Source organism: Echiichthys vipera (genome assembly GCF_963691815.1).
Source record: "Echiichthys vipera genome assembly, chromosome: 15".
Classification (NCBI taxonomy): domain Eukaryota; kingdom Metazoa; phylum Chordata; class Actinopteri; order Perciformes; family Trachinidae; genus Echiichthys; species Echiichthys vipera.
In genome coordinates, this window is record NC_139840.1 from 17,874,492 (window position 1) to 17,892,926 (window position 18,435).

Here is an 18,435-nt window from a genome sequence, read left to right on the forward strand (position 1 = left end):
ACTGCTAGGGGAAGGCTTCACAAAAGGGAAACAAAACAAACAGATCTCACACAGTGCGAAAAGAATTTAAGAGGCAGGTTAAAAAAATAAAATAAATAAATAACCAAGGAGCCTGGTAGAGAAAGGCACTCAGACGGATATTGAAAGTCAGGCTGGAATGATGGATTGCAGACAAGCATTGAATCAGAAATAGGCTGGGATATTTACTGTAACAAACAAGTACAGAAAGCCAAGAATCACACACCTTCATCACTACAGATCCCTGAACCGTAGGTATCACTCACCCTATATAATGTTGCTCAAAGAGCATGCACACATACACACAACGACAAAGGCGTCCAGGCTTGTGTGTGAGCTCAGGAGTGTATAGCATGTGTGTATGTGTGGGAGTGTAATAGTCATAGCTGACAGGTTCAAGTATCTATCCACTCAGCCGTACAGCCACTGTTCTGTGGGCCTCGGGGGACAATCTAGATGTGCACCAAAGCTTGGCGATAACAAAACGCACATAACCTCTCTGGGAAATGAATTCTGCTGCATGAAATAGTCTGCTTATCTAGCACCTTACCTTTTCAGACCCCCCACCCCCACCACCACCACACACACACACACACACACACACACACACACACCACCACTCCTCTGCTGCCTCCTCCGGCGTACCAACTTGGTCTCTTTCTTTTTGAAGGTAGGAAGAGTGAAAGGAGACCAGCTAAAAGTGTTTAGCACATTTTGTACTCGGTTCTAAAAATCGATCTAATTGTGAATACACAGTATGAATCTTTGTGTCTTTTGCAGTACTTGACAAAAACTTACCACTGAAAGTGTAACAATACAGCAACTTGAACTGCAGGACTTGCTTTTTTCTCTACCATGACCACTTAACTGATTCTTTCCCTTGCAACGTTTTGTTATCTCTGTATGTTATTCTCATGTTCTTTTTCTGAGCATGTATAAAATGGCTCGACATGTCAAAATAGGGGAACTTTTTTTACCCCTATGAGCTAGCAGTGATTGTGCAGTGAAAAAAAACAGAGAAAAGGAGACAAGGGAGAGAATCCAAGTTGAGCGTGGATAAAATACAGACTGGCCAGCACTTACCTGTCAACACAGCAGGCCAACCACCATCCTTTAATGCTCCTCACCTCTGGCTACTAGCCAATAAGTGTCAGACTGTTTCGCTCTTTCAAAGACATTAGACACTGATAGAGTGGAAAAAGTGAAAGGAGGGTGAAGAAAAGGAAGAGTGAAACATTAATCGGTACTCCATCTCCATCTGTCATGATGTTTTGGCTGTATAAGAAAGCGAGAGGAGGCTGAGCGGAGGAAGAAAGGCACAGTCAAACATAGATGGATGGATGGGAGGTGGGGTCGGACAGATGGGCTGATAAAAGAGATGGATGGAGAGATGTGATAATGGTTCCCAGGTTCAGGAGCTGCGGAGAACGTACACTGACCTGTGTGTCGGTCTTTTTGTTCTGTGTGTGTGTGTGTGTGTGTGTGTGTGTGTGTGTGTGTGTGTGTGTGTGTGTGTGTGTGTGTGTGTGTGTGTGTGTACAGGACAAAATATTTGCATGACATTTGAGTACAAGAAAGAAACATAATACAATTTAAATTTGTGGCATCTGTGTGCCTGCAGGTATAGTATGTGGGCGCAGTCAAATTAAGACGTACTGGCTTGTGATGTCCTCTGCACCAGTTCGTTGGTGAAAGCTCCGATGCCTTTGTTTGAGATGGCGGCCAGGGAGAAGGAATATTCAGTGTTCGCTTTCAGACCCTCGACCGTGTATGAATTCCTCGGCCCAAAGGTCAGCTTCTCCTATGAGAGAGGAGACAGAGGAGAAGAGGACAGGACCAGAGTTGGGATGAGGGGAGTGAAAAAGAAATCATTACAGAGATGAGACTGTCACATGCAGACACAGTGGAAGCTTGGGTTAATCTTTCAAACTTCCTTCTTTTATCTGCCCTCTCATCCCTCTGACGTGTTAGGAAGCCCACTCAGCAGACAGGTTTATATGAAGAGAGTAAAAGGTCTTACCAAGCTGCCAAACTTGACAGGTTTGTAGAGCAGCTCATAGTTGACAATACCCTCCTTTGTGTAAGCTGGTTCCCAGGTCAGCTCAATGCTGGTGTCTGCCACCTTACCGACTTTAAACTTCCCTGGTTGGCCTGGGACTGAAGGGGTCAGGACAAAACAGTCAGTCTTGACTTTATCAAAAACAATGTAATATATAGTATTCTTCTGCAGTCTTGTTTTGTAGTTTGAAAACCTATTTTCTTAAACATATTTTAACTCTAAGTGATAAGAATATGATATTATCTGCCAGAGTTAAAACGACACTGATTATTTATGAATATTACCATGAACTGATAATAATTTAGCAATAATACATCTTTTAAATAACTTCTTAAAACTCATTTTTATTAATTTACCATCACTTTTTATTGTCTTCTGTTATACCTTGGATTTTAATTTTTAATTTTCAAAAAATAATCTTTTATCATGCTAGAAGTATTTTTAACCTGCCTTGTTACCTTACAATTATTTGAGCAAATTTAATAATTTCTTTCTGTCCTGTTTTTACTGTAAAGAACTTTTTAACCATGTTTACTATATAAATCAAGTGTATTGATGAAAGTTCTATCATTATAAGAATGGGAACTCTACTGCCAGGGAAATGCCACTAACAATCAAACCATAATGGTCATAATGGAATCAAAAAAAATGTTGTGCTAATTCCTAATGTCTAAATGTACACTCATTGACCCATACATCTCCATGGTAAGTTCTTATAAAATCTCATTCAGTCTGTACGCTGGAAAAATGGTAGACATTTTGGAGGCATCTGATACTCGGCATACATTAGCAGGAGCTCAGGCTACACAGAAATTTAAACCAGTAATACCATCAGAGTAATCATGTCTTTGTCCCTCCCATCAAATAAAACCTGCGACTTCACAGCAGCTGTCACAGTGACATGAGCAGTGCCTAATACAAGGGACATTTTTGGCTGTTAATCCCTGTTTCCTTTTCGTAAATCTTCAGAGTTCTGTCAGGTGTGGAATTTATTCCTTTTGAAGACCTCATATTTCTTGACTTATTTGTGTAGCATTTCACAGTTGATTGCCCCCAAAAACTTTACATAAGAGACTTGAATAAGCTACTCAACTTTGTATACATGCAACTGAAAAACAAGTTGTGCACATAATATCATCAAAGATCTACTAATTACAACACACACACACACACACACACACACACACACACACACACACACACACACACACACACACACACACACACACACACACACACACACACACACACACACACACACACACACACACACACACACACACACACACACACACACACACACACACACACACACACACACACACACACACACACACACACACACACACACACACACACACACTGACCTCCAGGCATGACTTTAACATGCACAGGGTCTGAGAAGGGTCCATCTCCTACAGAGGTGAAGGCCAGGACCTGGATGGTGTAGGTCTCTGAGGTCACCAGGTTCTGAATGGTGGTGATCACACTGTCCTGGACGTTATGGATCTGCCACTCATTCATCGGCCGGGATGGGTCCATGGTATAATACACGCGATAGCCTTTCACCTGCAACAGAGGAGCAGAGAGAGAGAACGGCCGCTAGATGGAGAGTATGGTTTCGGCATTGGAAGTGGATTTTAAGGTCATCAGTGATTGTATTAAGTGCCTTCCGCTCATGGTAATCCATAATACCATCTTCCATACACAACTAGAATTTATCACAGCAAAGGTCATCACCTATGACTTATTTTCTACTTTAGTCCAGATGGCCCTGTGGATTTGTTGGTTCAGTGTTTGTCAGAGGTCAGGTTATGACAAGGTGATGTCCTCACATCTGGGGCTGTTGTGCAGATGACCCTGATATAATAAATCTCACTCTAATGCTCCAATACAAGCCCTCAGGTAAGATAAAATCGTGCCTTCCTTGATTCTCCTGTGGGATTTGTTTACGGGGAGTTCAGAGTGAATGTAATCCCGCTGCCATGCCATCACCCATACCCTCCACCTCTCCTGTTATTTCTCTTTAATATCTATAATCCTCATCCTCAATTCAGTCTTGCACTCTGTGGACCAACTAGTAGGCCAGGAAAGGAAATAGGCCTCAAGAGGGAGTGCTATTAACCTAAGAGTGGACCGTCCAATTACCTTTTCTTTCTTTAAAGGATGAGGAAAGTAGCAAGGAAGTTACAAGAGAGGGATCTAGCAAGACACAATCCATGCAAAGGACATGAACCTGCACAATGGAAAAAAACAATTCCCAATGGTGAATTTTACTAGGCTTAATCGTTTTAACCTTGTGTGAGCCTTTGTGTGATTTTTTAAAAATGCTGTCAGTAAGTAAGTCAGTGAGAGGAAATATCATTTGGTAGGGCGCACTCACACTGTCCGTCCATACCGTGCCCTGTGCTTTAGGGTACTTGTCCCCCCCTCCCTCTACCCCCTGCCCCCGGCCCGTTTGTGCTCACACTGCCTGGGCCTCACACGAATGCTTCTTGCTGTCCATACGTCATCACGCCGTAACACGTCACACGCATTGATTGACGTCATCGCGATGCGTCGCTTTGTTTACAAATCTTTCCACAGACCTCTGAGTTTTTCTGCGTCTTGTCGACTGTTTTTTGAATATTTTCATCGACCAAATCTGCAGTGAACACTCCACCTCCGCATCACACCAACGTGAACCTTTCGCCGCCATTGTTTGTCAGCGCATGGTCCGTCCTTCTTTTTTTCTATGTCCAAACAGGCGCACATAAAATGACGTCACAACCGCCGTAGGCCTCGTGCTTGTGCTCGTACACGTGCGCACGCTCGCAAACGGGCTTTACAAAAGCCCACCTCTTCCAAACCGGCCGTGACTGGCAAGCGTACCGCTCCTAGGTTGCACTCACACTGGTCAAACGAACGATTGTGTAGCAGCAAAAAAGAAAACAGAAAAAGAAAGACATGAACATACATGAATACAAAATTAAAACATATTGAGTATGCAGGGTTCCCACACCTTCTAAAACATCAATCTCAAAGCATTTTCAAGGAGTCCAATTCCCTTTCCAGGCCCAGTTCCCTCAAAGTCAAGGACCCAACGCAGTTTGAGAGACCAAGCAAGGTTAATTACTGCTACAACACTAAGATTTTTTATAAAGAGTACTAGCTGGCTTTACAGAAGCTCACATGCGACAATTAAAAAGAGAGAGGCTTCAATGTATGAACGCTTCAGCTGTGTCACATTTCACTTTTTTTCTCAAGGCAGGTGGCACGTGAAATGTACACACGCAGACAGCCTGTTTACTATCGTGAAGTAAAATATAACAAAGAACATATATAAATTAAATTTATACTTTCAGTGACCCGTGCCAATTTATATCTTTCAAGGATTTCAAGGACCTGTGGGAAACACGAGTACACAGGTAAAATAAGAAATTGGGAACGGGATATATGCACTGAATGTTACATCTTTCCTAACAGACTGGAGCGATGACAGAGGGTATGACAGAGTTTTTATGTTTTCATTTTAAAATCTATAATATGCAGTTTTGTCCTATTAACAATGAATAGACTAATACAAAATGGATCGCTCTCAATTATCATGAATGACCCACTAGAAGTAGTGGTGTCTGTATCCGCAGAGAGCCTGCCCTCTGCCTGGATCTTTTCTTTTGTTCCTATTTTGCTGTGGATGGGACATTTATGGTCGTTGGCTATGCGGTTGTGTGGAGGTGTGTGTGTTTATTTGTGCTTCAGAACATAACTGCCGTGAAACAATTGAAAAATAACTGCTTTGTCCTCACTTGAACCGCTCCATTCTCTCTCTCTCTCTCTCTCTCTCTCTCTCTCTCTCTCTCTCTCTCTCTCTCTCTCTCTCTCTCTCTCTCTCTCTCTCTCTCTCTCTCTCTCTCTCTCTCTCTCTCTCTCTCTCTCGCTCTCTCGCTCTCTCGCTCTCTCGCTCTCTCTCGCTCTCTCGCTCTCTCTCTCTCTCTCTCTCTCGCTCTCTCGCTCTCTCACTCTCTCTCGCGCTCTGTCCCTCTCTAGCTCGTTGAGCCGTGAAGCAGAGGAGGCACCAATTTTCAATGATGTGTGTTCAAAAGCAGGAAGCGTTACTTTCTACGTATAATTCATTACAATAATGGAACAAACAAAATCTGAAATTCTTGATGTAAGCACCAGTAAACATCATTGATTTTGCTGTAGACGTTTACCACGTCTTTTCTTCCTGTCAAACGTTTCACTCTTTGACAAGAATAAAAGAATAAAAGAAAATACTGATAACAAATCAAAAAGGAAACAAGTTTCAGTCTTCATCCCACCTGTCCATTGGGTTCCTCCGGCTCCTCCCAGCGGACCATCACCGTGTTCTGAGATATAATGTGGGCTTGGACATTTCGGGGAGGGCTGGCCGGGGCCTGCTCTCCCGTACGGGCTTCCACGCGCGTAGAGGGTGGCCCCTGGCCGATGCTATTGAAGGCCGACACTCTGATTTCATACTCAGTATTGGGGTACAGTCCCCCGATGCTGTAGCGGGTGGTGGTGATGCTGTCCACCGTCTCGTACTTGCTGTCAGGCCCTTTGGCTCTGTACTGGATGATGTAGTAGGAGACAGGGTCTGGGTTGCCGGAGTCCCAGGTGATGGTCACACTGGTGGCGGTAGTCTCTGTGACTATGGGTGTACCTGGAGGCTTTGGCAAAGCTGGAGAACAGAGAGAGGGGAGATGAAAATAATTCACTTTGTACCTTTGTTACATTCATTCATACTGTAAACTCTGTACATTGTTTTGTTAATTTGTACATCACAGTGACATTTCTTCCTACTATTCTTCTATTTATGCATATATCCATATGCACTTTGTACTATGAAGATGCAGGGTATATTAAATGGTATATTACATTTACTATGTGAATTATTTGTTAAAGTACGGTTTAGATTAGCTTGTCAGATAACAACTGTAACATCACCAACAGGATCTATTCTCCAATAAAGCAACAACTAAGGCACTTTTCCACACGGTTTTCTCTCTCTGAGAGCTAAAATGGTTAACGATGTAAGCATCTCTTACTCTTTACTAAGACCTGAGCGGTGGCCTCGATGATACCCAGGCTGCTCATGGCCACACACGTGTAGTTTGCCGACTCCCGGACACCATTAAGCTCCAGCACGTTCCGTCCAATTGGCATTTCATCCTCTGGGGTCAGGTCCTCGCTGCCCAGCATCCATTTGACATAGGGCATGGGTGAACCCACGGCCACACATGTGATGTTGACGCTCCCGCCCGGCATGATCTCATGGTTGGAGGGGAGGATTGAGAAACGAGGAGGCACGCGGCGCACTGGGAAAGGAGGAGAGTCAGGGTAGAAAAGGAAGAGGGGATGGGGGTTTAGGGGTAAGGTGGGGGACAAGAAAAGTGGGGAAGGGAGTGAGGAGAAGAAAGGTCGAGAAAAAGAGGGGGGGGGGTGAGGGAGAGAGAATCAGAGAGAAAGAGAGAGAGGAAGAGCGAGGCAGAAATCAAGATAGAGGTCGAGAGGGAAAGTTAGGGCAAGAAAGATAAAAAGAAAGAAAAAAAGAGAGAGAGAAGAGAGGAGAGGTAACAGGAAGGGGGAGAATGAACTTCAGGGTTTTTTTTTTTACAGAAAATTACAAAGGGATATTTCAAGTTTAGGTCCCAATTACTTTATGGTACTGATGATTTCAACAGAAAGACACAAATCTTGTGTTGAGCTCAACCATTCAGTGAGCTGCCTACTCAAAATAATATAGTGACAAACTCTTGAGTATCATTTCAACCAGGTCATGACACCTATAGTCAGTCTCTCTCCTTAAAAATAGTTTTCTTATGGGTTATCAATCATTTAAACAGAAAAATAAGACATTTCGGATTCAGGTGTTTTGATTATAGTTGTATTAGTATTACATTTCAGCCTCCAAGCAAGGAATAAACTTTACCAGAGAGGTCAGTGAGAAACTTTACTTCCTCATGATTTTTGTGCCTTGAGATGTTCTCTTTTTTGTTGCTCTTTTTGTGAGCATCATGGGGGCTGATCAATAGGCCCTGCCAGCTATTTGTGTCCCCATAAGAAGAACAAGTAAATTGGCAAGTTATATCCAATGGCGCATCTGTCGGAGCTTGGTTGACGATATATTAAGGGAGAGATGCATCGAGAGACTGAACTCATAGGTCACTTGCATGCCTGGTCCACTCAAGAGGAATAAAATGGTGGAGAAACACAAAGAAGAGAACGAAGAACTGAAGACAGAGAGAGATAGAGAGGAGCGAGAGAAGAGCAGGAGAGACAGATAGAGGGATAGAGGAAGTAAAGAGAGAGAGAGAAACAGAGATAGAGAGAAAGAGGCAGCTCTGCTTCTCTTCCAGACAATGACAGGCAATGTAGCAAAGGACAGCCACATTGTGCAACAAGATACTGTACAATACATAGGATTCATAACTGATACAGTGTGTAGTCAAATGAATTGGAAAATGCGGACAGGAGTGGATCGAGGGTTCTAATAGGGTGTTGTGGCAATTACAGAGTGATCATTGGACACATTAAGTAAAGAACATCAAGACAGCATGAAAGAGGCAGAACAGGAAAGAACGAGTGCGAGCAAAAAGAGAGATATGTGAGGTAGTATGTGCATGTTTATAAGTTAATAAACTTATGTACATGTGTCTGTCGCTCCTACACATCAGGGTGCGGACAGAATGCAGAAGAAGAAGAGAAAAAAAGGGGGAGAGAGGGAAAGGAGGGGAAAAGACAGGGGAGTGGAGATAAAGAGAGGATAAGAAGAGGGTTTTAGGGGAAGGAGGGAAAAGGGGGAAGAAAGAGAGCGAGGAAGAAGAAAACACATGGATCTATTTAAAACATGGCTATATACTAGAGGCCCATTCAGAAAGTAAGAAAGAGAAAAGACTAGTATAGAGATCGGATGTGGTAGGAACAGAAGAAAAAAAAAGAGGATACCCCAGGGTTCACAACACAGGAAACAGAAAGAGACAGAGAGAGTAACGGACAAACATCTCTGCATGAAAGGAGAGAATGAAAGGGGAGATACAGAGCAGAAACATCGTCGAAAAACTAAACTCAATACTAGGAAGGTAATATGTATAATAAAACATGAACGTATGAAGCATAAATGTATCTATGCAAAAAGACAACAAATAAAAATAGATTTAAATAAAAAGTTACTGTAAAACCCTGCGGTGGCTAAACAATGAGTCTTTTTTAGATAACTTGGAAATCCAGCAGTAATTCTAATATATATAATATAGATAGTAAAGATAGATAAATAAATAAATACAGGTTCAATTGCTGCATAACCTCCACTCCTTAATGTGTAACATCATTACTTGGAATCTTCATGGGCCACATCCCCCCTACTCAAAGAATCTAGAGACAATTGGATAGAAGTTAACATTTTTGCATGATTTCAACAAATTGAGAATGTAGAGAAAAATAAAAGTTGCGATGCATTTGGAATAGAAAAAGTAATCAGAAGATACCCAGAATTGGATACAGAAGTTGAAGACAAGAAAGTGACAAAAAGACAAAAACAGGTAGATCTGTTAGAAAACAGACATGATTAGGCAGGCATCTCCTTATCCGAGCATGCTGGAGACAGACAGACAGACATCAGACAGACAGACAGACTGCATCCATGAGAGCTGCATGCACAAGACAGACATAGCAGGTGCAATGCAACATGACACAGCACTATCACTTTCATTCAGTCAGTTATTGTATGACTACCAATATGGCAAAAACAACAACTAAAATAAGACAATTAATTAAATACATGGATTAGTTTGATAATCTGAGCGAAAACAGGATGTAGGTGAAAGCTCGAGATGATCGTTTAGTAATCTGAACTCCGCAGTATTTCTTTAAATAAAAAAGGGACAAAGGACTGAAGACTCCCACTGCAGAAATATAGCTGAGTACTTTACAATAAAGTGAGCTCATAACAAGGGATAATCCTTCACATGCTCTCAGAACCCTGAGCTTTAAGTTAATCGAGCCGGGCTGCATGATTCCCCTCCATTTTTCTATACGGTCTGCGAGAGCCAGGAGCTTCAGTCTTTATTAGGGGGGCTATCATTAGTCCCATCCTCTGCAGGGAGTCTGGAGGCTACAGACTGGCGAGACCTTGGTACAGCCATAAGGATTACCGCTGCATCTCAGCGCTGCTATATACCCGTTTAGTCACTGAGCTGACATTTAAGCAGCACAATCCTGTCTGTCTCAAGGACACTGTTTTCATTATCCACTGTAATAAGAGGGAATCATTAATATCACCTCGATATCCAAAAATGAGAATGGGTATGATTAATTTCAAATGTCAGTCAATAGAGGCGTATCAGAGTGTTTGGCAAAGATAGCAACAGCAGCACAGGCTGTATTACAGTAGAGTTGAGATAATGCTATACCTGTAAATTAGACCACTGGTAGTTTACTGTTAGTATTAATCATGATGAAATACAAGTCAAGGTCTATATTCTCTATGTAACTTTTTTAGAAATTTTAAAAATGTTTTGGTACTTATTTGTTCTTCTATTGGTGTTTTGCTTGTATTTAGGTTTGCTCTGTTTTTTTTACTGCTGTCTATCTGTTAATTTCTTTTTTGTACATGTAAGGTGTCTTTGAGTGTCCTGAAAGGTGCCCATAATTAAAATGAATTATTATTAAAGAGCCTACACTTAGAATACAACATGTATATTTATTACATTTTCTTTTTTTTTTTTTAGCAAACTGCACTTAATGCGACATTCGACAGCGACAGTCATTTTTGCTGATCTTTGGCCACAAATGACTAAGTAATGTCATTCGTATCTAAATGTGTGCTATAGCTAGCTAACATTAGCTGCCACAAGCTACTGGTCAGTACAAGTAAGACTGCAGCAGTAAAACCCCTGAGAGTATTGGGTGGATTTTTAAACTTGTAATTTGAAAAGGAGGAATTTGTTATTTGTTATTTCAAAAAGTTATCAAAAAAGTATCACGAGTAAAAGCACTCAAGTGCAATAAGTGCTTTTGTAAAGCAGATCTGAATCACAGGGCAAACACACAAGGAGGAGTATGTGAATGCAGCATTGGCCTTGGCCGATTGTCCTTCCACTTGTATATTTATTATTTATCGATAAATATAATTTTTCTGTTGTAATTTGTCTTGGTGAAGCTAATTTTATCTATTTTATATACAGTTGTGAGGTGTACTCTATAACGATGCATCATATTTTAAAAGGTCATCCTACTGCTTTGTATGTAAAATGCTAATAAGTAAGTAACTAGTAACTATGCTGAAGCTGATAAATAAATGGAACAGACTAAAAAGTACAATATTTCCCTTTAAACTGTAGTGGAGTATAAGTATTATTCTCATTTAGGGCAGTACCTCACATTTGTACTTAAGTAGTACTCGTGTAAATATTCTTAGTTAGTTTCCACCACAGGTGATGTGATCTAGAGTTTATGGCATGAATCTGGCAAAATAACTGATGCTCCTCCTAAAAACGTCAACACAGAAGGGCATGTACAAGCGTGAGAGCAAGTGCAAGGTTTCCACCCAATAAACCAAGTGCAGAATTGGAGCAGATGTGATGACATGGCAGCTGAGATACATCGTTACATGTGATGATGGAAAAAACAAGAGACAGTGGTTGGACTAGACAAGACAGCAAGTTCAATAATACCACAATGCGATGCGTATCAATAGGCGTGAATACACACTGAGCCATGCTCTTGTGTCAGTCCGTCAGTCAACAGACATGCAAGCGGTGCTCCTTTCTCTTTCTCTCTCACTCCTTCCATGCAAACATCGCCTTTTTTAATCTTCCAATTCCTGGGTCTCCATGACAACAAGATCATACCATGCAGAAAACATTGATTGGGGAGTGAAGGCAATACCAAGGGTTCTGCACACAAGGCCTCACAATGCAGTCAATGCACTCTGCTGCGTAGGCAGACCACTTCATCATCGTAGCAGCTTTAAAGTAATCAACTCTCTTCAGTTTTAGAGACATCATTTCACTTCAAATCTATTCCGGTGTCCTTTAAATGTTTTTTTTTTTTCTTTTTTGTTTCTCTCTGTTTCAACAAGTGAAGCTTTCTGAAACAAAGGAGTAACAAAAGAAAAGAAAGAGCACACCAACCTTCTCGAAGCTCTGAGGGATGAGAGGGGGTTGATGCAGAACACAATGACGTGAGGGGGGGAGAGAGAGAACGGGGAAACACAGAGAGAATAAAAACGGCCAGCGCAAAGCCACTCGCTCCACTGCATCACACACAGACTCACCAGCTCGCTCACGTCACATACACACTCCTCTGATATTCTACTTAACATAGAAATAAATCTCAACATTGGTTGTGATCTTTCAGCCTTAAGCCAGATACACCTGCACCCACAGTCCAGAGGCTAGAATCAGTTAAACGGGGATCATGTGGGTGCAAAATGATGCCTTTAATGTAAACATATTTAAGAATAAATGATATTCTGATTGTTTCCAATTTCATTCAAGTCTCCAATTAAATCTGTGCATCTTTTCTGCAACACTTTCTTCTTAATCTGCCTCTTGTACAGAAGCCATTTTAGTAAGCAGATCAGTGATGTTTCCATGCAGTTAAACCAAGGTGTGCTCCTAACTTTATGTTCAATTTGAATTCACTGTAGAGGCTCACACCAAAGTTTAAAGTAGACTTGTTAAGCGTGATTGTGAGAAATACCAAACAACAGGGTCAACATATATTATAGACAATGGATGGGTTAGTAATACTTTTAAAGCACAGAAATGAAAAATACTTTATTTACTTCTACCAAGAGTACCTTAACAGTAGTGTTTTCTGTGTGTTTGTCCATGTGTATGTGTGCGTGCACGTGCGTATCTGAGTTCAGGTCCTACCTCGCACATACAGGTTGGCAGGAGAGGAGTAGCGCACGCCTTGAGAGTTGGTGGCCACACACTCATACTTCCCTTGGTCCGTCTCCTCGCTGTTTTCAATCTGTAATGCTCCTGCAAGACAGAAAGGTATAAAGATTTTTATTGGTGTAAAATGTTTCTGCTGCTATCAGCCTTCTTTTTCATTCTGAAATGTTTTACTGTTGGTCTGTTTTTGTTATATTTTGACCCCAGGGGTATCTCCCTCTTTTGAAGCTTCAGGATCCAATAAAGTCAGCTTTGTTGTTACAGTATATCTGTGAGGCAGCATCTGTATGGACTGTGCTATTACATACTAGTGGTAAGAATAACCATATACTTCTTTCTGTGCTTGGCAACACATTCCAAAATCAGAAATCACTTCCAGAAAGTTTGGAGGTAAAAAAAAAACAAGTCTCAAAATGACTTTTCTAAGCTTCGATGACACTTTAAGGACCTTTTGTTGTACACTGCTTTACAAGCTAGTGAGCCCTCTCAGACTCACTGCTGCCATGAAGAAAGCCTGTTCCCATCTCGGCAAGCTTTACCCCACAGCAACAACCCGACAATGCTCTTTAACTTCTCAACTTATTTCTTTTACTTCCTCCATTTTTATTCTGCTACCCTGATCCCACCGCGATAAACAGTGTCTCCCTAAACGTACTATAATTACACTCAGCGCCGGGTTTTTTTTTTATTTCACATGGTGCTATTCTTACGTTTCCTTTTTCTTTTTTTTTGCCAACAGCCTTTTGAATAACCAGCAGTGATTTTTTTATATTTATTTTATTTGTGCTCTTTCATCCTGCGCTGTCATATTCATCTCATCTGAAACTGACTTTGACATGGAGCCTGAGGAGGAAGCTCAAAACCATGAATTACACTCTGCTGCAGCAGGAGAGAAGAGAGACAAATCAAAATGTGCAACACACACACACACACACACACACACACACACACACACACACACACACACACACACACACACACACACACACACACACACACACACACACACACACACACACACACACACACACACACACACACACACACACACACACACACACACACACACACACACACACACACACACACACACACACACACACACACACAGACATGAAGATAAACAGGCAGGCAGGCAGCTAGTATATGTTTGATAAAAAGCCCAGTGTTTTGTATTAGATCTGTCAGACTGATAAAAAGGATCTGACTTGTGGGAGATGTATGGAGATATAGAGAGAAACAGATGTAGCATGTATCTTCACATACACATAGTGGTGAAAGAAGTTCACATTCTTTATTACAGTAAAAGTAGCAATTATCACAATATAGATATATTTGATTAGAAGTAAAGGTCTTGCTTTCTGAGTTACAGAAAGTACAGAAGTATTATTTAAAAAGGTATGTTGAATGATTATGCAAAATGGTCTCTTTCAGAATGTAAAAAGAGTATTATATAACTGCATAATTATAGATTCATGTAGCTCGATGAACTGACCCTATAACTTCGTTTAATATAAGTTGACAAAAAGCTATATCATGTTTCTGTAACTAGCCTTTTCCGAAGCTTTTGAAAAATGAGAAAAAGGTTAAAAAAGAAAAGATAAAAAGAAGCACCAAATAGGCTTGTAGGTAGACTGTGAGTTTTCTTTTTGAACTCAAACTTCTGTTCCCTCTGTCAATTGTAAGGTAGTTTCATCTATAATGCATCAACCTTTATAAAATGATTTGCATGTAAAATCTTAATTTGTAAAGCAACAAACTGTCAAATGTTAAAATTTCCCTCTTACATGTAGTGTGGTGTACAAATACAAAGTATTATACAATGGAAATATGTGAGTACAGCTGCAAAGATTAGGAAAAACTCATTGACACCAACTTAATAATTGATGAATTGATGTAACATGTTCTTGCTGACGCTTCTCAAAAGTGAGAATTTGTTGCTTTTCTCAGTTTTGTATCATTATCTTTCTGTTTTGAACTGTTAAGCCAGGCTAAACAAGAAAAATGTCATCTTGACCAAAACAGGCTGATTAATTTAAATGAAAGTAATTATATTATTATAATTAAATCTTTTTCCTTAAAAAAACATGTATAGACTAAATCTATATTCATCACTTATGCATAACTAGACGTGTGTGGTGGTGTCTGTATATGTGTGTTTTCCTATATTTTCTTTCTTTGATGTGTTCAGGAGGTTTTTGGGCGTCGGCCTCATTAAAATCATATAGCGGCAGGTGCTAGATGGTGCACACATGCTATGAAAATGATGGACACGCTGAAAAAATGCAAATATAATGAGACAAAAAAAGCCAAACGAACAAACTCGTTCCGAACTGGGAGCAAATCTGTGTTTGTTTTCACCGACTGGCGAGCACTGTAACCCTCGTTGAGCTAGAGAGGAGGGGCCAACTTTGAATGTTTTAAACCACAACCGACCACCAATGCAGACACATACACGGTGTGTTATCCTAATGGCGAGAAAAGCTTTAAATGATTCAATCTTCAAAATCCTCCCAGTTGAGCGCTAAAAGGTTCCATCGAGACAGTTTGTGTGTGTGATTCACAGTTAACATAATAGCTGATCAGTATATGCAAAAGTTTAAACAACATGTTCTTTGAGGCTCAGGGGAGGAAAAGTTGAACTACAGACAGCTAGGGCACAAGTATGCGTGCGCTTGAGTGTGTTGTTTAGTGAGCGGAGGTCCCCCTTGCCGAAACTGTCATCCATTTGCTTCGGTCTTCTGCAGTTACATGAAAGGAAAACAGCTCGTGCCCTCCTCTTTCTCTCTATTTTTCCATCTCTCATTTCCCCGCGGTACAGGGCAGAGTTGGGAGATAAACAGGAATACATTATCTGTTCAGCCTCATCCCCAGAAAGAGAGGTGGAGGGAAGGAAGGAGAGAAAAACATTGGAGGAGAGATGGAGCTGGACAGGTGGAGCTCTGCAAACAAGAACTCATGACAGCTGGAAGACAGCTCATATGGCTAACCATCAGCACAAATTTGAAATGCTTGATTGAAATCTTCTTTTATGCAAAACATGTCGTTACCATGCATGGAAAACGACAGGTGTTCAGTATATTTGCGTACATAAAGGTCAATACATTTATACATAAATACACAGCGTAGACAGATATCTGGCAATGGGTAAACATAGCAGGATAAAAAACTATAAAAGGGAAAGTGAAAGATAACAGAGAAGAAGAGGGAGAGCAGTTGTTGAGTGAGTCTGGAAGATGCTGACAGACCCAGAATGAGATGTGACTTCAGTAAATTGAGCTTCTGTGAAATCATGGATGCCGTATAATGTCTGCTGGGCTGAAACTCAGAAGATCAGATAACAGACACTGCTAATCGGATAGCTCAGCCTGAACATCTAGGTCAAATAGATCACCTGGACACTGGTCTCCCACAAGGTGAGACATTCACTTTCAACTGGGACGGGAACTTTACCAACAATCAACACAGACAGGGACTATTTTCTTTTCTACCAGAACAACATTTACCTAACCCAGTTTAAAAGTAAATAGTTGGAAGGTTTTCCTGGAACACAGAAACATTAAAAAGACTGTGTTTACAGTGTGATTCATTAAGACTGGATCACTTGGTCCATTAATAGCTTTAGTGCTTTAGTCTTACATAACATTATATTGAATATATTTAAGTTTCAAACTGATGATCAGACAGAACCAGACATTTCAGGATGGCACCTCAGGCTGTAGGAAATGGTGACCCAGTTTCTCTGACAGTTTAGACCTTACTAATTATGTGTGAGTAAAAGACGAAAAGGGAAAAAGGAAAATAAGAAAATAATCATTATATTATTCTTTGCAGATTTTTATTTGTGCCCTAAATTATTTTACATCCATAAAAACAGAGATGAAAACTAGAGATGCTCCAATACCATCCAGAACTAACGCTGTATGGATGGGATATGATTGCTATCATTGTGTATGGCCTGTCTCAGGTTAAACTCTTGGCAAAATATGAACAAACAAAGATTTTTTATTTTGTTATCTAGTTTGACAGTCAGCCAAATAAACTACTTTGAAGTAGTAGTATTTAGTCAGCAAGATATCTCAAAAACATGACAAACAAACAGGAGCGAAAATAACCATGGCGGAGGTATTTGTGCACAGGCGACATTTTCAGTTGACAAAGCCTGCCTTTAACAAAAACAATCCTAACTCGTTTTAAAGGAATGACTGAACAAAAGTATTTATGGGGCTAGTCAAAAATTGCTGTATCGCTGTACAATAAAGCTGATTTAAAGAAAATAATCAGTGTCTTTATGTTTTAATCAGTTTTCTGTTTGCTTTGGATAATAGTGACCTAAGCCGTGACCGTTACCATGACTACAATCCAATTCCTCTAATCCAATCACAGGTTACTCAAAAATCAACCTCAGGGTTCCGTATCGCATGCCATCTGTTAAGAGTGTAGGTCTATGAAGGCTGTTAAGTGCTCAGGTAAACTCGCCATATCTCAGCGTCAAATATCAGCGATAGACAGATCGCTTGTCACGGTTCTCCTCATGCACGTCTGAACCGGGACAGCAGATGGCATGGGGAAATGGATGGATGCTTTGGATAAGGTATAAAGATGTCAGGAAAGGTTCAGCTTTATACTGTGCCATATGTTTTGTACCCTCAGGAAACCTGACGGCGCATGTGTGGGCGTACTCACAACTGTCAATGGCCACCGTTTGGACAGTTACCTGCGGTGGAGGACGCCACAGGTGATGGATACATGGGCTGTGAAATGACCAAGAGTCATCTTTTTTTATTGGATTTGAGTGCAGTCATTCTCATAATAACGTTTTATCCTGACCCACATAGGCCATACAAATATCATCAAAACCCAACAAAGAAAGAAAATGAAAGACAAAGAGAGAGAGAGAGAGAGAGAGAGAGAGAGAGAGAGAGAGAGAGAGAGAGAGAGAGAGAGAGAGAGAGAGAGAGAGAGAGAGAGAGAGAGACAGAGAGAGACAGAGAGAGACAGAGAGAGACAGAGAGAGAGAGAGAGAAAGAAAGAGAGAGAAAAAATCATCGGCCAAAACAGATCCCTGGCTGCGGTCCAATGCAAGCTGGCAGCCGTCCACTAAATCAGAGGCATTGCTTGGAAGGTGCCCCCATTAAACAAATTTTAAAGGAGTGTTTCATCCATAACACATCTCTGTGCTATTTTGTGCCTAGCTCAGGTGTAATTGATTTCTTCCAAGTCATTTTGCTGCAGTGTTTGGTTCATTATACGTTGCCTTTTTGTTGTTCAACTTTGCGACGCTTTTGGTGATTTGAAATCCTATTAAACCTTGTGGTGGATCTCACTGTACCATTCGTCTTGCTTCGGTTTCATTGATGTGATGCGTGGCCTCACATACTGTGCCAGTGAATTAATGTCATTTCTCTGTGTGACACCCTACAGAGGCCAATATGAATCCCGGAGCAGACA

At 40.9% G+C, this 18,435-nt stretch overlaps 1 protein-coding gene across 1 annotated transcript in view; it reads right to left on the reverse strand.

The window, feature by feature from the left end:
* Nucleotides 1-18,435, reverse strand: part of LOC310958112 (receptor-type tyrosine-protein phosphatase S-like) — a 68,473-nt gene that overhangs the window by 15,976 nt on the left and 34,062 nt on the right. The window contains exons 6-11 of the mRNA XM_083928925.1: nt 12,961-13,071; nt 7,129-7,398; nt 6,382-6,761; nt 3,445-3,646; nt 2,039-2,175; nt 1,675-1,819 (exon numbers count right to left, since the gene is read on the reverse strand). Coding sequence (XP_083785051.1) covers nt 1,675-1,819; nt 2,039-2,175; nt 3,445-3,646; nt 6,382-6,761; nt 7,129-7,398; nt 12,961-13,071 — 1,245 coding nt within the window. The remainder of the gene's footprint in view (nt 1-1,674; nt 1,820-2,038; nt 2,176-3,444; nt 3,647-6,381; nt 6,762-7,128; nt 7,399-12,960; nt 13,072-18,435) is intronic.